The sequence below is a fragment of the Phodopus roborovskii genome, unplaced genomic scaffold (assembly GCF_943737965.1).
Source record: "Phodopus roborovskii unplaced genomic scaffold, PHOROB, whole genome shotgun sequence".
Lineage (NCBI taxonomy): Eukaryota > Metazoa > Chordata > Mammalia > Rodentia > Cricetidae > Phodopus > Phodopus roborovskii.
This window is the reverse complement of record NW_026125506.1, coordinates 6,637,684-6,657,770: the sequence shown is the minus strand read 5'-3', so window position 1 is coordinate 6,657,770 and position 20,087 is coordinate 6,637,684. Positions and strand designations below refer to the sequence as shown.

Below are 20,087 nucleotides of genomic sequence, written 5' to 3'. Positions count from 1 at the left end.
ATCTATGGGTTTATGTGTGAGCCACGCAAGGGATGATGGGGTGTGCCAGTGCTTGCCTGGAGTTGTGTGGACACACTAAGGGCATTAGGGATGTGCTGTGTGTTAATGATATAATTGGCTGTGTATTGAGGGTGAGGGCACTATCAACTTTGTAGCTTAGTGATGGGCATGTGGGGAATTGTAACTGTCTACAGGGGTTTGGAGGAAGCTTTTGACACTTTAGGGTGTGTGTTTAGGGGGTGCAGTGGGAACAGAGCAGCTTGGTTGGCAACAGACTGCACACAAAACTCAAAAGAGGTAGGACAGAGCCTTCTCCAGGAAAACCGTGTCTTCTTCATATTTCTCCAATGGGAGTTTAGCAACTCCGGTACCTACCCTATTGTGGGAGGAGTTTCTTATCCAGCCCCTCAGATCTCTAAGTAAAGGGCCCTGCCGACTCAGCTAAACAGGAGGGGGGCCGTGTGTCAATCAGATATTGATGGTGTAGCCTCAGGACGTGGGATGAGAGTCCGTGGGGACAGCGCAGAGTCCCTCTCCTTGCCTAACCACCCTAGGGCAAGCCCCCTCCTTTCTGCCAGGTCGATTCGCTGACTTCCTGCCCTTTACTCCTCACACATGTAAACAGATCGCTCTCGAGCAGCTCCACGAACTGCCACGGTGGTTAATAACTTGGAGTTCGTCTTGTACAAAGTATGGAGCAGGCTTGTGAGCAGCAGAGCTCCTTTGATTTTAAAGACGCGCCCTGTTGGAGCTTCGTGGAGCCTGACGCAGGTCACGTGGCCAGAAGAAAAGGGCAGAAATGAGAGTCGCACTCTCATCACACCCCACAAAAGGGAAGGAGGGTGACTTCTCTGACTGCCCAAGCCATAGGTCATCCAGGGAGGGGTGTGCACCAAGACATCTGTGGCCACATTGCTTACTGCAGGGGGATCTGAATTCCACATGACTGTGACATTCTTTCTAATCAGTAAGACACTGCCTATGAAGGGCCCGAACCACAGGAGGAAATCAGGGTCCCTGCATTAAAGGTAAAACGGGATTGTGAGGATCCTGACTGCCTTTGTCATGAATCACAGATACATAATTGGATGAGAAAGCACACTAAGACATTCTAGCAGCATCAAGTTCCAAGGGGCGAGTTTCCCCTCCTTATTCACGGAATATTCTAAATTCTCCCAAATTAGCTCCTGCTCATTTTACAGTGATATAACTAACAGAGGCTAGCAAGCTCTGTCTGCAAGGGGCCAGAGAGTCAATATTTTTGGCTTTGGGGAGCCATATGCTTCCTTGACACCTTTCCACCCTCCCGCTGTACTGAGAAGGCAGCCGGTCAAGGCCCTGTGAATACATTAGCATGGCAGCGTTTCAATAAAACTTTACTTATAAAAGCAAGTGACAGATGGGATTTGCCTGACAGGCTAGAGTTTGTTGATCCCAGATGAAACTATATATTTCATTTTTTCCTTCTTTTTCTTTCTCATACTCTGTCTCCTCACACCCCTTACCCCCCAGGACCAGGGGTTGAATCTACACCTTCACAACCAAAGTACACCCCCAGCCCATTTTAGATGTTCAGATTTTGAGATCGGGCCTTATTAAGTTGCCCCAGCTGGCTTTGAACTTGTAATTCCTTTGCTTTCACCTCCCAAGCATCTGGGATGACCAATAGGTGCCACTGGGCTCAGCTTAAAGGACACTTTTTAAAAAGGGGGACCCATGGTATAAACTAAAGTCTAGCTGTTGCCTGGGACAGTTGTCTGGGATCATAAGGAGGCCACTGTGAGGTACTGGTATGACCTCTAGAAACTGTAGTTACCGCAGATGACCAGAGCCACATAGAAACTGTAGTTGCCACAGATGACCAGAGCCACAAGAAGAGCTGGCTTGTGGGGTCTAATGTTGCCTCAAACCACCGCCCCCCTCAGCTTGGGATGCCAGTCGCCTTCTACTCAGTCATGCCCTGTGTCTTTTTGCCCCCCACTCATCTCCTTCAGGTCTGAGGAGAAGCGACAGCAGAGGGACAAAGCTTGGGGTAGGGGATGAGGCCACTTACATTGTATTCGAGGTGACCGGATGCAAGATGACTTGGGGCGCCCGGGTGGGCGTCTCTGGTACGGGCACCACATCTGAGAGGCAGAGGGCAGAAACTCAGAGACCAAACCTAGAGCCCATGACCCTTACCCCCAAGAGACACAGCAGCCAGCAACCCTACCCTGTGCTATGGATTCCAACTTTGGCCAGCTTCCTTCCCCCCCGCCTCACCCACTGAGATGGACCAGCAATCTAGAGATCCTGAATAGGCATCCTCACCGCCAAGGGGGCTGCACAGGATACCTAAGCATCCACTGCCCATCCCTGAATCCTCCTCACTCCTGAGTCCTTTTTGGGTTAAGGGGACCACTCAGTTCACATTTCTGTCCAGCTCAGGTCCCTTTGACTTGACCCCCTGGGCCTCCACCCTGCTGGGCATATACTTGGGTCCCTTGGTGCTCTTGGGATCTCCTACCCTTACCTTCTCCTCTTCCAGATGTTATCCAGATGTTATCCTGGAGTGTGGAGACCCCACTAGTCTCCTCTCTGCTCTTGACCTCTTCCCACCAGCCCCAGCAGTCCCTGCTCCTCAGAGGGCCAGCCCCCAGGACACTCACCTGGGAAGATGAACTGCTGCTTATATTTGTAGTAGTGGGAAGCTTGCAAAAGACAGAGAACACCCGCGTGAGTACCACTGAGTGCTGTCTTGTTGGGTACCAAGCCTCATTCCCATCGCCACTGAACAGTCACTCTGTGTCCACCCACAGAGTGCCCACACTTCTGCACGCACCATGAATTATAAGGGAGTAGGACCATGTGGGACCCAAGCATTTGACATCTTACACCCCCTAAAATCAGGCCACACCCTCTCAGAGGCGCAGTGACATTCACTTACACACACACACCACCACCACCACAAAGCTATAATCCAAAGTAATCTTCGCTTTTACAGATGCTTTATGCAAATTTTCAGCATCAAACTTTGCATTGTATTATTTTCTTTGTACTGCAACAAAATGATAATCAGTATAGTGACTCCATACTAACAGGTCCCTTTACAGCAGTGATTCTCAACCTGTGGGCGCAACTCCTTTGGAAGTTGCATGTCAGACCTCCTAAGTATCAGATATTTCCACTGCAATTCATACAGTAGCAACATTACAGTTACAGAATAGCAACAAAATAACCTCATGGTTGGCCAGGGAGGGTGGGGGGGGAGGTGTCACCACAACATGAGGAACTGTATTAAAGGGTCACCGCGTTAGGAAGGGTCAGAACCATTGCGCTACCATGCAGTGTTAAAGAGCCATGAACAAGGTGTATGATGCTTTGGGTTCCCTGGAGCCGCCAACCCAAGCAAGCACCATCCGCAGAGAGCCCGGCCCACGCACTGCTCTGCTCCCCAGCAACTCTCCCCAATCTCAGCTTTGTCACACCCTGCTGGCCTCCTTGCCTGCCCTTTATGGGATTGAATTTAGCATACTCCAGGGTAATCTGTGCCCCTTGAAATCTGCGATTTAATCCCGGCTGTCCTGATCCTTTTGTCACAGCAGGCATAGGCTTGGGGATTAGGGTGTGGACATCTTTCTCCTCTTTTGCTTTTTCACAGAGCAGGCTTTTCCCCACTTACCATAAGCATGCACTAATCTCTAGGTTTAGCAAGAATAATTATACAAAAGATGTTTCCCGAACCCTACTTGCTGAGTGCCTTGACAACTTACTCTACGTCTGGTCCATTCACCAAAGACCAAGGTTTCTAATTTGCTACTTGTACAGGGCAGACAGCTTACACCCCCACAGTAAGTTCAGTGGTTGGCAGAGACGGGGTCGTACACAAGCTACTGCAGATTCCAGTACCAAAAGCAACTTGACTACCTTCAGAGATGGGGACTGCTAACTGCCGCTTGACTCCTCTCTGTGAGGACCCAGGTCTTGGCGCTGGAGCCTAGAAGTTGATCCTTTAACACTGTTTGTTCTACATGTGTCCCTTGTAAAACCAAGCAACCCTTTCCATGTCCCAGTGTCCACACCCAAAATGGGGACAATACTAGTTCCGGGTCCATGATTCTGGGACCGTCACTCCTCAGAAGTGTACAGTGGGTTCTGAGTGGGGACAGCTGGGACTGCAGATACAACTCATCCAAGATGGAAAAAAATAACTATACCTATACCAACTATGTATATTTGTTTTACTGGCGCTGAGTCCCTAGGCAATACATGAAAACTGTCTATACAGCTCTCACTCAGTGCTTGGTGTGGCATGAAGGCACATGAGAGGGTGTGTTGAGACTGTGTGCATGTTCCACAAGGACACGAGCATCCTTGGACTGTGATATTCATGAGACTCCAGCAGCCCCAGATCTGTGGGATGAATGTGGTGAAAAGTGGGTTCCCAGATCTCTTAACTGACAGACAAGAAGGGCTTAGAACCAAGAGACAGCCGGATAGTTTCAAGTGCTAGATGTCTGTTAGGGTGCAAATGAAACAGTCCCCTTGAGGCTGGAGTCAAATAATAAGCTCCTTCAGGACAGAAGGAAAGCCCAGCACCTCAGGAACCCCGAGTCCCCACACATGTCAGGTGCGAAACACTGAGGAGTGACTAAAATCATCACTCTTTATCTAAGACACAAGAGTGGAAGCTCTTGTTGGCTCAGCCCATTTCCTGAACTGGCATAGCCTTGGAATGCCAATGGGGTTATTTTGATTCTAGAACATGGGTATACAGACTGAGAAACAGTTTGTTCCAGGTCACAAAGTACAGCTTCTGCCTCCTCCCCCCCCAAAAAAAAAAGCAGCTCATGAGTCCAGGAGCCTTGTTGGCTACACAGTTCTGTATAAATCTCACATCCTCACATGCAGCCATTTTTCAACAAAAAGCTAAAATTATAAAATAGGAAACTACTACATCTCATAGGGCCTAGATGATCTTGCCACCCACCCCCACCAGGCTCTGACTACAGTGAGGGACTCGACCCATAGTAAAGGTGGGATGATTGTCACATTCTTTTCAAGAAACAGGAGGACCGTGCGCTCAAGACTGGCCTGATAAATGTTGCTCATGTCCTAATCTTGGAGAAGTGTGACTGCATCTTTATATGGCAAAGGGACTTTAAAGATGGGTTTAAATGGGCTGCTGACCCAGGGGCTATCCTGGGCTATGCGGATGAGTCCAATGTGATTATAAAGGTCAGTGCAATAGGGAAGTCAGAAGTAAAAGAGAATCAATGAAAACAGGTTGTGTCAGTCAAGGTTTCCATTGTTGTAATGAAACACCATGACTAAAAACAACTTGGGGAGGAAGGGGTTTATTTGGCTCACACTTCCACACTGTTGTTCATCAAGGAAGGAAGTCAGGACAGGAACTCAAACAGGACAGGATCCTGGAGGCAGAAGCTGACACAAAGGCCATGGAGGGGTGTTGCTTACTGGCTTGCTCCCCATGGCCTCCTCAGCCTGCTTTCTTATAGGACCCAAGACCCAGGGGTGGCATCATCCACCATGGGCTGGGCCCTCCGCCACTGATCACTAACTGAGAAGATGCCTTACAGCTGGATCTCAAAGAGACATTTCCTCAGTTGAGGCTCCTTCCTCTCTGACGACTCTAGCTTGTGTCAAGTTGACACACAAAAGCAGCCAGGACACAGGGGATGATAGAGGTCTGGGTAGAGTAACACAGACGCTAGGGAAAAGCAAGAAAATGCTTCTGGGGTAACCACGGCCCACTGCCATGGAGTTTGCTCCCCTGCCCAGCCTTCTCAAGGCTTCTAACCTCAGAAATATCGGATGCCTTCGTGCTGTTCAGCTTGGGATCAGTTGTTACTGTGGTAGTGAGATTCTAACACTACAGAGCTATGTCAGGTTGTTCATGGTTCTACATCAAATAGCACACACAGTGGACGCTCAATAGGACTCTCAAAGGCAGACGCCATCTGAAGGTCAAGAAGACAATCTGAAGATGAGAAACTAGAGTCCTGGGAAGTGCATAGGGTTTAAGTCATTAGCTCATTCCTTGTTCATTCAACAAACATTGTGCTATCCCATAGGTACTAGCTGGCTTTGGACATAAAAAGACTCTGTCAGGTTTCCTGTTCTTAAGGTGTTGGTGTATGGTTGGAGGGGATGGAGAGTGAGCAAATGAATGAATCCCCATGATCACACAGTGACGTGGGGCAGGAGGAAGAAAAGAGGTATTGCTGGAGACCCAGTGGGATCTTAGAAATCCTACCAGCCCTTAGAGGGTGACGTGGTGGTTAACACAGAGACTCAGATCTGGCCAAAGTGCTGATAATAAACGACCATGTGGGGGGCATCTATATAAACTGTGCCATGGGTACACACACATATACACATGTGCACACACACCATGAACACACACACACCACATACTCACACACATATACCATGGATCTACACACACACCACACATGCACACACCAAACTTCACACATGCCCATGCACACACACATCACATATGCACACACACCTCATATACCACACATACCACACATGAACACACACAACACACACCACATGCACACACAGCACACATATACCACACACCACACACATGCCTATACATGCATACCACTACACACACACCACACATATACACACACACCACACTCACACACATCATACACACCATGCACACTACACACACACAGCCCTGAGCCCAGAGAACAATACAGAAGAAAGGGCAGAAAGAAGTAAAAAGCCAGAGAGTGGAGAAGAAGCTGATGAAATGTTGCCATCCAGATATGCTATTGCCATGGCAACCATGAAAACACAGTAGCTGTGGACACTTGCACAAGCCTGGGCCCCAACTTTCCTCCACAGAGGAAGTACCCGTGAAGTCCCTCTTTTCCTGAGAACCTGATGCCTATGGGTGTTTGCTGGAGGAGGGGTACCATTTTCTCTGTGATGTAGCCAGTAGAGGACAAGGTAGGAAGAAATGATTCAGATGGAAGTAGATGGGGATACTGGAGAATAAGAGGGGTGGCTATACCAACCACGCATTGTATATATACATGAAACTGAAAAAGAAGGAAAGAAACCTTGCCGTATCCACCAAAGGAAGACTCTACCCTGTTTCTTCCTTTTTAAGGCACCAGAAAGTTCTATTTCCTGGAGTGGTGTGCATGTGTGTAAGTGCATGTGTGCACTGTGGATGGGCATGAGTGTGTGATGTGTGATATAGGATGAGTCCTCTTTCTGATAGTATCTTGTAACTGTATTAACAATGAAGTTAATTCTGTATTGTCAGGAATAAATTCTGCAGTCTCAATGTGTAAAACGACTCTCTCTGTGTATTGAGAGTCAGTAACTATATTGAGGGGTTCTGTAAAATCCATAAATACCATGAGAATGGCATACAATTCTGCCTTTTGGGCAGAATTGTAAGGGCTTTGAACCACTTTACTAATTTTTCCTGATTTATATCCTGCCTTACCTGATTTGTTATATTAGGTACTAGACTTACGTTTTCCAGCTTAGGACAACTCTATTGTAAACTCCATTATGCCTTCACCCTAGGACTAGATATGTAGGTCATTTTGTTCTCGATTTTCCTTTTCTTAGAGCACACTTGTTATTCACTGTTTTGTATATAGTTCTGTATCAAGCCTAAATCTTTTCTTTAGACTAAAAGGGGAATTGTAGAGGGATATTCACTTTGTCTCCTTCTGTGGCACTGACCACGCCCATTGGGGGTGGAGCCAGGGGCAGAAGTGACCTGTGGAAGGAGGTCTGAGGAGGAGCTGGGGAATGCTCTCTTGCTGGCGAGACGTGGAGAGAGCATCCGGTGGAACTTGCTGGTGTTCATCTGTCTAGGTTGTAAGTTATTTCTCACTGAATAAACATCTATTTGGCCTATTTGTTTATCCTGATCCTTATTTAACCACAATAAGTGTGTGTGCATGCGTGTAAGTGCATGAGTGTATGTGCTTTGTGTAAGTGCATATGCGTAAGTACATGTGTTTAAGTGCATATGTGTAAGTGCATGTGTGTGCATATGTGCAAGTGCATGTGTGTAAGTGCATGAGTGTATTATGTGTGAACATGTAATGCATGAGTGTGTGAATGTATGGGAGTGCATGAATATGTGTGTGCATGTATGAGTGTGTGCATATAAGCGCATGAGTGCAGGTGTGTGTGCGCGTGTTAGTATCGTTCCAAAGACAGAGGCTATCTGGAGGCTCTACCCACAAGTCCCTTCATGCCTCTTGCCAGGTGACACTATAAACACTCAAAACAAAGTTGATTCATCTGTGTTCAGAGCAGCTCCCTGATGACCTATATTAGGTTTGTCCATGGGGCGGGATGGCTCAGGAAATGATGGAAAACAGTGGTCAATTCAATGAACCAGATGTGGTCACCAACATCGAGTCAGCACAGGTCATGCTTGGTTTGCTAACATCTCATTCCCCATGTGCTCTGAGGTCACCAGGAACATTTAATTGGCTATTAACCTCACAGACCCTTTTGGACACCCCTGAATGTTCTAGATTAATCAATTCTAGTGATATAGTTACATCCAAGCATTAGCTTACATAGCCTTAAGAACTCAACATCGCACATCCGGCCACACTCCAAGCTTCATTCTCATCTCCAGGAGCTCAGAATCAAGAGTGTGATAGAGAGCCAGGTGCCCATCACCCTGGGAGACTCTGCTAGGGCAGGGCAGTCCTGACTGCATTTCTGGAAGACTGTATCTTCCATTTCAACATCACATCCCATCATCTGCATTCACTGATTCACACCCACTCCCCATTATATACATGACAGACAGTAGGTAAGACAAAAGCCCTCTGTTAGTTAGCCAGGTGTGGGGGTGCAGACTAACCATCCCAGTCTCCAGAGGTAAAGAGGCAGAAGGATAGTGTGTCAAAAAGAAATTCCTGAGTGTTTATGCGCTGATGGTGTCAAATGGCACAGCCACTCTGGGAGGAACCACTCTTACGTTTTCGTTATGAACTACACACATGGGCAAGAGAGTGACAGTCACACTGTGTGTGCCCTACGCACAAGACCCTAAGTCCAGTCCCCAGCACCACAAACAAGGAAGTGTTTCAAACCTCTCTGCTCATTGGCATATTTTATACATGCAATGTGCATAAATACACAAAAATAATTCACAAGAAACAGAAGGATAGTTTGCCAATTACTTTGCAAACAGTTGTTCTTTCCACTTAAGACCCATGATAAGTGTCTTTACATTCTGGGAAATCTCTGCGGAGTGCTGAGTTCCTTCACATGGGGCCAGAGCATCATTCCAGTGCCTTCGGCCTTTCTCTTAATGGGCACTTGACACAATTTCAGTTCTTCACTGTTGCAATAACTAACGTCCTTACCACAGATCCTGGTGTCCTTGTGTGAGTGTCTGAATAGAAATTTCCTCAGACTAACTTCCACAGAAGATGAATCCGATAGTACTGTGTATATGTGAGCGTGTGTATGTGTGTGTATATATGCATGTATGTGTGTGAGTGTGTATATGTGTATATATGAGTGTGTATGTGTGTATATATTTGTGTGAATGCATGTATATGTTTGTGTATGTGTGTGCATATATGTGTGTATGCATGTGTGTATGAGTGTGTAAATGTATGTGTATGTACGTGCATGTGTATGTGTGTATGTATTGTGTGCATGTATGTATGTGCATGTATGTATATGTGTGTGTGTGAGTGTGTAAATGTATGTACATATGTGTGTATGAGTGTATAAATGTGTGTATGTGTGTTTGCTGTGTGTACATGTATGTGGAAGCCAGTAGCCAACCTCAGGTGTCATTCCTCGGGTTCGGTCTCCTCTTTTAGGACATAGGGTTAGCCACTTTACCCAGACTTCAGCACTGCAGCTGGGCTGGCTGCCATCGAGCCCACAAGATCCATCCGCCTTCAGTTTCCTAGCACTGGAACTGCAAGCGTGTGTCACTAGCCAGGCTTTTAACAGGAACTCTGGGAATTGAACTCAGGTCCTTGTGCTTGGCGGCAGGGTTTTCTTCCCCTCCGAGCCAGCTCAAAGGCCCTTGCTTGCTCAGGGAGCATGAAGAGGGAGACCTGATTGGCACAGCCTTTTGGGATCTACATATGGGTTTGGCTGGGCCCTGGTAGAGGCAGCAAGAGTCTGGGGTCTGCTCCACCTGACGGCAGAGGAGGAGCCCTTCTCAGGTGTAAGGACAAGGGAGGGTGAGGAGTCAGTGTCTCACAAGTCACCATTCTCTCCCAGACCGAGGCGACAGAATCAGGTCACACAGAGAGGGCAGGGTAGACAGGACTCACACTGTCCATTCAGAGCCATGTCTGGCACCTGGGCTGGGGCTTGTGAAGTGACCCTGCTCAGATGTGTGTCCCTCAGCTCCTCAGCACAACACCCTGCCACCAATACCAACCAATTTGTCTCGCCAGACAACTGCTAACTCCGGAGTGGGTGACTGCCTTGTGACTTAGCTAGGTAAAGACATCAGCTCATTGCTAAACAAAAGACATGCCTCTAAGAGTCCCTGTGCCACGTTTCCACATTTGTCAAGTAGAGTTGGTGACTCTTACTTTACATTTCCTCTACAGCTGGAATGTGGTATTAGAGGACAATTGCCCCATGTATGGTAAGTACACATCCACACACTGGCTTTGCCAATGACCCAATGCCCTCCCCCGCCCCATGGTATCCACTGTCTCCCCAGCACAGAGGTACCTGGCAGGTTGAAGTTCTTTTTCTGTCTCGTGCACTGTGGGGAAGGGTGCAGGGGAGAAGGCGGCGTGGCGCTGGGAGGGAGGGGGGGTGCTGGCGAGGAGGGCGTGGAGGACGTCGTGGATGAGGGGTTGCTGCTGGAGTCTGGCTGGTAAGGGACGGGGATGTGGTCCTGTGGAAAGAAAAAGAGGGCGGGGTCAGGGACAGGTGGGGGAACAGAGACAGAGCAGACAGGATAAGCTGAGCAGGAAGCTCTGCATTTGTTAGATCCTTCTAGAGTCTAGCATAGTCCAGTGAGACCCTTCTGCATTTGTTAGAGCCTTCTAGAGTCTAGCATAGTCCAGTGAGAGATCCTCTCTCTCTCTCTCTCTCTCCGTCTCTCTCTATCTACACACACACACACACACACACACACACACACACACACACATATATATATACATATATATATTATATGATACAAACTGACAAAGGAAGACACTTGAAGTCAACCTGTGGCTTCCACAGGTGCATGCATATTTCAACACATGCACACGTTCACGAACATGAGCGTGCACACACACACACACACACACACACACACACACACACACACCATCTGAACAAGTCAATTTAAAGGGGTTCCACCCAGATGTGGAGGGGTGTTTCTGGAGTCACATTCTGCCTGCTGCTTGAACTCCAGGCAGGAAAGGTTGCCACATAATGAAATCTGCAGAGGTGATAGCCACGCACTCTGTGCCTCTTTGATCTGGAGAGGCCCCATGCTGAGGTGCCCAGAGAACTGTCCCTGCTCTGACACGTCTCCTCCCAAGTGTTTATTAAAGAATCAACAGCTTGATAGCTCCCAAGAGTGTGGGCATGAGCCTGCAGCATCCTCCCCCTCCGCCACCTCCAGCATGCAGCTGGGACCTGCATTGTCTGTCTTGCCCTCAGACCAGCTTCACCGAAGAGCAAGATGGAGTCCTTAAAGGCATGTGCAGAATGCCCTTGTGGAATGGACTTAAGACAGTAGGTGAGAGGGTTGAATGTGCCCTCCCGCAAGACATGCCACCTAGAAGGTTAGGGCCCAACCCCAGATAGAAAGAGATCTAGAGACAGGACTGGGTCCTGACTCTGAGGATGAATATCCTCCTGAAAGACAGGAGAGGACAAACACTCACAAAGAAGGATGCGTGAAGACAGACACTGAGACTGAGGCGTTGTCACCAGCAGTTAAGGGCTGCCGAAGCCACTGGAAGCTGGAAGAGGCAGGGGGTCCTCCTCCCAGCTTGGGAAGGCACCTTAACTACCATGATGGCTTCGTCAGGGATGAGTAATACTCTACTGTGTGGATGTGTCACCGTTTGTGAGTTATTGTCCAGTGAGGGACATCACAGTTGCACTGTTGAGTGCCCATGCACTCAAAGTGAGCAGCTTTCTCTGTGTCCTAGCCAGTGCTTGGTGTGCCATCACATCTTACGGTGACCAGCGTGTGATAATGGTGTGTCATGTTGGTTCATAGTGAGCATCCTCCCCTGAACCCGCTCGCCCACTGGTTATAACTTTTGGTTGTGATTTCTGTAGCTGTTTATTCAGTTTTGAAACTGGGTAGAATTTATTCCATTTTCAATTCTCATATACACACAGATACACACATATGCTTCTTTGGTTATTCTAGCTTCTTTGTCTTTTCATAGTATCTTTAGAATGACAGTGTCTAGGGCTAGAGAGATGTGGTAAAGTGTGCATACTGCCCTTCCAGGGGACCCAAGTTCACATCCCAGCACCTACATCATAAGGCTCATGACAGCTGTGGCTCAAGCCCCATGGAATCTGGCGCCCTCTTCTGGCCTCCTCCAGTACCTGCGCTTAATGTGCACATACCCACTTTCACACGATTAAAAAAATAAAACCAAAGTCCTGGTGTCACTGGGGTCAGGGAACCCGCGTGACTCGAGGCCGTGCTCTAGGTCTAAATTCAGAGAGCCCAGCTCCCTGAGATGACCGCAGTTCACCCTGCCTCTTGGCTACCCTGACAGCGGCTCACTTTGCTGCTGGGTAGGTGGGGCTCTGTTCCTTGCAACTGCAACCAGCCAGCATGCAGGCTCTCCCAAGCCCATGCTCACAGCAGGAAGAGCTATGGCCTCTGCTGCCACTGCAGATGGCTGTTTGGATGTCCTCATGTAGGGGACTAGGGCTGGGGGCTGGTCCCTGGAGGAGCCGGCAGACGCTATTGATTTTGCTTGTCTGGTTTCTCTCCTTGTGCTGTCTTTCTTTATCTCTCCCATCCCTCACCGTCTCCTCCATTCCCTCCTCCTGCTTCCATCACTTCCTCTTCTGTCTTCTCTTGCTCTTTCTCGCATTTATTCCTTTTTTTCCCATTTCCCCCTCAGCTTTCTACTCCTCCTTCCTCTACCTTTTCCTTCTCCCTTTCCTCCTCTGTTCATTCCATTACTGTTTCCTCTTCCTCCTCCCCCTCCTCCCCTCCTTCATCCCTGAACACCTACTGTTGGACCAGTCCTCCCAGCCACCCCTCCCTAGCACCTTGCCCACGTTACAGAGGGGAAAGCTAAGGCAAATGCACTTTGAACAGGCCCAAACACAGCAACACAGATGTTTTAAGGAGCTGTGCTACAAACCCAAGCTTTATGACTCCAAAGTCTCCCTTCTGCCAACCTTCCAGGTGAGGAAGCAGGGTTTCTATGAACCTGGACAGATTGGATCAGGGAGGAGACAGATATGAGAACAGGAACTCTTCAGAGAAAATTGGCTGAGAAATCTGTCTCCGGACCACATCATTGTCTGATGACAAGAATCTTCATGAAGCCAGTGAGACAAGAACAAGGCAAAAAATAACCCAGCCATCTCCGTGGCAAAGCTGCTGTCTGCACAGAGGTCCATTTCTGTCCCTTCCTGAGTGTCCCTGCTGGCAGACAAGCAGAACAATGTCACTGTGGCTCATCCATCTGACCTGTGTTTTTGTCCCATCTGACATCAAGAGGCTCCAAGCGCTGGTTAAGCCAGACAGAAAGGTCTCAGAGTGGCTTTGAGCTCCTGGCCCCAATGATGTCACAGAAGAAAAGATGGGCTCTATGACATGCACAGTCACTTCTGGAAGATCATGGTTCCTCCCTCCCTCCTCTGTACAGTGGCACAGCCTTGCACACTCTAGCCAAGTTCTCATCCACTGAGACCGGCCCGGAGACTTCCAGAAACAACCAAAGTAAATGGTCCTGGATTTCACATTTTGCATGAAGCCCCGAGATCAAAGGCAACGTTTGTTAAGGTTCCCTGGGTATCTGCCAGGTACCAGGAAGCACACAGAGCATTTTCAAATGCTGATGCTTTAGGGTTCCCTCAGGGACCTCTCTCCAAAGCTGGTGTGCTTAACAGCCACTGGGAGCATCATAGAGCAGGGACCCAAAGCCCCTTCCCGATCACAACTGGCATCTACCTTGCCTAGCTTCAAGCCCCGCAGGCAATTGTCTCCTTAGTAAAAATGGTGGGAATGACATTGCCGAGGTCCCATGAGCCATCTGTAAGAAGCACAGATGCCATGAAGTGGCCATATTGGGGGAAGGCGAGGCTACAGGCAGCCATTTCTGGCTGACTTCTCTGCCAGGCAGACTTTGACTCTTCCCAACCCAGGCACCAGACAGGTGACTGAAGAAGCCTATAAAAGTGTAAAACACTTGATGGTAAATATTTCAGGCTTTTTACTCATGTAGGCGTTCTGGTGACTCATCAACTTTGCTATCACCCCAGCATAAAAGTAGCAACGGACAGTGTGGGTGTGGCTTGAGTCACATGAAAGCAAGTAGTGGGCTGAACTTGACCTATGCTAGACGCTACTAGCCACCAGTTATAGGGGTTTTCCTAACAAAGTCTTTGGATAGTCTAAGGCAAAGGCAAAATCATACCCCCATGGTGCTCTGACAAAACACTTAGCCCCTAACCTGAAGACTATAAGCATAATAAAAGTGTGGTTATTACACTGCTAATTTGGGGACGGTTTGTTGTATAGCAGTAGGCAACTGGAACATCCATTTTATACAGAGGAAGCCTTCAGGCCAGAGGGATTAAGTCACTTGTTTATAGTTTCACAGCCAACAAGGCTGGCTGCCAGTTTGCCCTGACCCTAGAACACAGGCTCTTTCAAACACTGGCATAATATGACAAGGAGCCGGAAAGTGACTGCAATAAAAAATGATGGCCACTTGCTGCAGGAAAAGTGGAAATAGACAGGGCTTTGGAGGGGACCATGGGAGGTCAGACACAGAGGGCAGGACCAAATGACACAGCTCTAAACAACGTGACTTGATCTGGATGTGGGGACACACACCAAGAGGCTGAGGCAGGAGGATCTCAAATTCATGACCAGCCTGAGCTGTACAGTGTGACCCTGTCTCAGAAATACATATATACACATTTGGATCAGGAGGATAGCTTAGTGGTTAAAGCGTTGGCAGTACAAGCAAGAGGACCAGATTTAGGATCCCCAGAACCCACATAAGTGCTGGGTTAGCAGTGGAGTCTGCCTGTAATCTCAGCTTCAAGGGACAAACATGGGAATCCCTAGACCAAACTGGGTAGCAATAGTAACCCCATCCTCAAGCCGTGCATTACTCTTCAAAGAATAAGGTACCAGGGCCATCAAGGAAGTCCTTGATGTCAACCTTGAACCTCCATGTGTATACTCATCACATATGTGTACATGCATCCTCACACAAGTGCCCACAAATATGCAAAGCCATGAACACACACACACACACACACACACACAGAGAGAGAGAGGCAGGAAAATACATATATAAATAAATAAATGCAAATTAGATTTGCTTCCAGAAACCATCAGAAAACCAGCAGGTGAGTTTTAAGCAGAATGACGACAGCCTTTGGATAACATTCATCGAGGCCACTCTGGCTATTGGGAGTGGTAGATGGGGAAACGAGGGGGGGGTCTTCTCAACAGCCAATGCAGGGAAGCAAGTCAACAGTCACCTAGATGTTCATCTGGCATTTGCATACAGATCTGTTCCTTCCCCCATCTCTGAGCAGACACCATGCTTTATCCACCTTCAACATAATACATGGAGGCTTTGGGGCCTGAGAACCCACCTCTTGGCATATGAGAACTTGGCTTACTCCGTGGGGTTAGAATTGTCTCTGGGACAATATCAGCACAGTCCATCAGTAGACCAAAGCCAACATAGAGTAATCATGCCAGACAGAAAGGCTTACAGAGGGCCGCTAGTTGGCCATCTGCCAGAGGGGAGAAATGGATTTGGCTGTTGCCCGGAGCCCCAAATGACATCTACCCATCCATCCAAGTCCCCACCAGAAGATCACCATCCTTTAGTTCAACAGATGTTCATAACACCCACCACCGTGTACACAGCTGCTCTGGCAGATGGGGAGCAAACCCAGGCAGAGCGGCCAGGATCTGAAGTTCCACAGAAACTCCTTTTCCTTGCCTCCTCCCATCCCAATGCTCTGTCCTCCCCATACGCGTCTTTTCTCATTTCCATGGACCTATTTCTAAACTAGACGTATCCTGCCCTGAGTAGCTCTTCAACTGATCACAGGATGCTTCCCCTCAGCCCTGAGAGCTTTAACACACACAAACCACCCAGAATCAGGAGCATCCATGACTGTGAGTGCCACGCCCCAGCTCGATCCCCTTCTCCTTCCCACACGCCATCTGCCACTGTTGTCTGTCCCCCACCACTAGCCCCAGAAAAGCCACACCTTACCTTGTTGATTTTGTTGGTTTTGGGGAGCGTCTGGCTTATATGCAGATCTGAGTATCGTGCTGGCTTCCGGACAGGGTTGTTGATGTCACAGGGGACCGACTCCGTTCGCACTAACCTTGCTGGGTCCGTAGGGGTAAAAACAGTGAAGAGAGAGAGTCTAAGCATCTCGTTGGCTTTTGTCATGTCAGGAGAGCCAAGCTCACATCCCATTTTGAAACCTACTGGTGACACCAGAAATGATAGCCATGCATCACCATGACAAATGTTCTGGGTGACCTCTGTGGAGTTTATGTTCTTTGTATTATTTACGTAGTCTCTCTCTCTCTCTCTCTCTCTCTCTCTCTCTCTCTCTCTCTCTCTCTCTCTCTCTGGGTGTATTAACTTATGTACTTGTCACTGTAGATGTGTCACTGGGGTGGGTGTGCCCATGGGTGTGAATATGGTGAGCTGAGGTTGACAGCAAGTCCATCGCTGATCTACCTTTATTTTTTGAGATGGGGTCTGCCGCTCAACCTGAAGCTCATAGTCTGGTCTAGGCTGGCTAACCAATGAGCTTCAAGAGTGGGCCTGTCTAGGCTCCCACCCCCAGCATTGGGGTGTGCTGCCATCCTAACATTTGACATGACTTCTGGGGACCTAAACTCAGGTTCTTATACTTGCATGGCAGGGACTAATTTACCAACTGAGCCATCACCCCAACACCTACACAAGATTTTTCAGACATCTCTCTTTTTTTTTTTTTGTCTTTTGTTTGTTCGTTTGTTTTTTGATTATGTATTGCCTTACACATGGTTTTTGACACTAGAGACAAGGAGCAGCCATCTTTAGTTTTTTGTGTGTGTGTTTTGTTTTGTTTTCACAGTTGCTTTCACTTCAGCCTTGACTTTCACTTGCGATAAGAGCAATCCCCGATTCCAGCGACACCTACAATTCACATACAAGCCATGATGGACACCTGTCCTTTCCTTTCGTTACGTATGAAGTTTATCAGGACAACAAAAACTGTCACACACTGGACCACGCGTGTCCCAAATAACTACAGATCCCTGCAGTAATGGCTCGGCCCCTTCAGCCTTTCCCCTGGGTATTGTACCCAGAGCCAAAGCTGGGTACACAAGCAAGCGATGCTGAGCAACTGCTTCCCAGTGGGGACGAGAGCTCCATCCTCGAGAGCCTGTCTCTCGTTATTTCTGTCACTCATGGAAAAAAGTGTGAGATGGCAGTGAGCCGCTCAAGTTCAGGTTTGCCTGCCTACCACCTTGCCTTGTTAGTTGTGGTTTTGGGTTTTTTCCCCTCCTCTCCCCCCCCCCCGCCCGGGAGGTGGGGGAAATTCAAGCTTTGCATTGACCCAGGGATTTAATTTCTCTGCTTAGCCTGAGCTGCCATTACCATGGAAACGGACTCTATTTTCAACTTCCCACCAACAGGGAGGTGGGGGAAATGCAAGGAGCCAGTGGACTTCTTCAGGAAAGTTCTCTTTGGTTTACTTGTAAGGCACAAGCCCTCCTGGAGCCCAGGGATCTTGACCTTGAAGGTGGCTGGGAGGAGGGAGGCCCTCCTTCCTGCAGTCTGGGTCTTGTCTTCCTCGGGGAGTTACCCTCCAGACCCTATAGAGCAAGATTTGGTGGGAGGCAAATTCCCCAGTGATGCTAACCTCAGACAGGGGCTCAGGAGCTGTGTGAACTCAGGGTTCAAAGTAGCCATTCAAGGGGTATTAAGACCATGAGGTGCAAAACGGAAGAGAGATAACAACAAAATGCTATTACTACCCTCCTCTCTTCATGGAGACCCAAAATGGGCAAAACATCAAAAACCAACTGCCCGTGACAGCTTTGGGCCTGCTTCAGGGGAAAAACTCACTTCTTGCCTGAAGCTTCTTGTAGGTTCATTCTTAAACTGGGTAGATACGCCAAGGCCAAGTCTGAGCTTAGCAATGCCAGGGGGAGATTTGGAAGGGTGGGGTGGGAAGGTTCAGCCTTGGCTTAACAAGTCTCTGTGCTCTCTGGGAGGTCTGAGGTTCCATCCAACCTCCAGCCAGCCAGTCACCAACACTCTGCAAAAAATCTAAGGCACATAGAACTATACAGGCTTCTGTTTGAGGCGTCACAAAGGCAGGCCACAAAGCATCTGCCTGCCTAGTTGCTGTAGTGCCCACCTGCTCTGGACAGTACCCGCCTGGACTTTCCAATCTGCCAAGTTTTTCTCATTCAGGATGCTTGCTTGGCCCCTATCAGTGTGTGAGTCTGTAGAGCTCTTGTTCATGAATAATGCTTCCTGGCTTTGAAGTACACAGGAACCCCAACCAGATCCAATTCCAAAGGGCAGGTTCTGATTGGGCATTTCTGGGGCGGGGCCAGGAATTTCACACATGCCTGGGCCACACTTTTGTTAGCCAGAGCAGAGAAGTGCAGGTGCAGTGCCTTAAGAAAGGAGTTACCCTGTAGGGGTGAGCTTTCCTGGGAGGGGATGTCCTGCAACCAGGGGAGTCATGATCAGGCCTTGAGTAAGCACTGAACAGACAACATGATCAGGCCTGAAATACAAGTACAGGCTTCCCTCGAAAAGCCAGGAAGAAGTTCATTTCTTTAATGATGGGACCCCTGGTAGACTGACCTCACATAAGGACAGGCTCCAATGCCGAGACTAGCTGAGTCAACTGTACTCAATGGGGAAAAGAGTAAAAAAAAATCTCCAAGTTGGGTGGGGACGGATGGGAGGGTGCAGAGGGTAGTGATGGAAGGAGCTGGGGGAGGTGAATATGTTCAAAAGACATTGTGTGAGACTCTCAAAGAATGAGTAAAAAACATTGCAGAGAGAGAGAGAGAGAGAGAGAGAGAGAGAGAGAGAGAGAGAGAGAGAGAGAGAGAGAGAATAGGAAAGCAAGCATGCTTAAGGGAAAAGAGACATAGATGGCTCCACAGGCAGGATGGTAGGGTGGGGATGGGAACAGAGCAGGGACCTTCAGAGCAATTCCCAAACAAAGAAAAGTACCTGACTTTTATTTCAAGGGGTTGGCAAGAAAGTCCTTATCATGGCAGTTTAGTCTGGGAGAGCCTACATGACAGGAATGGGGGAACCAATACAGGATAGGACCATAAATTGGAAAAAACACCCCACAACACAGATGCTTATTAATTACCTATCCCCAGAGAGAGAGGGAGGGCAGCTGGAAGCTTATGGCCTGAGCTCTTTGGGCTGTAACATGGGGACATTTACATGGACCAGCATCTTAGGAGCATCTGAACATCTATATGGACCAGCATCTTAGGAGCAGGCTTTGATCCCACAACATGCAACAGTATCATCAGGAGAGGTCTCTGCAGTGACGAAATTGCCATATCTCTTTGTCACCATCTAATGCAACTGCCACATTTGACTCCTGAGCCCTGAAGTAGGACTGGTGAGACTGAGTCTTGTGTTTTTAGTTCACTCTCATTAATCTCAAGTTAAGTAGTCAGATGTGCCTAATAGCTACTTATCCAACAGCACAGACTTAAGAGATTGCCCCGGGGATGGATCATGGGGGAGCTGGAAATAATGAATCCATAGGACAAGAAATTATGGAATTATTTTGCAAGCTGGGCTATGAGACTTTACAAAGAATTGTCTCCTACCGAGTCCGTGGCAGGCGGT

General features: G+C 48.3%; 1 protein-coding gene across 1 annotated transcript in view; it reads right to left on the bottom strand.

Moving 5' to 3' along the window:
* Ksr2 (kinase suppressor of ras 2) overlaps positions 1–20,087 on the bottom strand; it is a 313,418-nt gene that overhangs the window by 57,103 nt on the left and 236,228 nt on the right. The window contains exons 9-12 of the mRNA XM_051176529.1: positions 16,455–16,580; positions 10,726–10,894; positions 2,649–2,690; positions 2,054–2,126 (exon numbers count right to left, since the gene is read on the bottom strand). Of these exons, the coding sequence (XP_051032486.1) occupies positions 2,054–2,126; positions 2,649–2,690; positions 10,726–10,894; positions 16,455–16,580 (410 nt within the window). The remainder of the gene's footprint in view (positions 1–2,053; positions 2,127–2,648; positions 2,691–10,725; positions 10,895–16,454; positions 16,581–20,087) is intronic.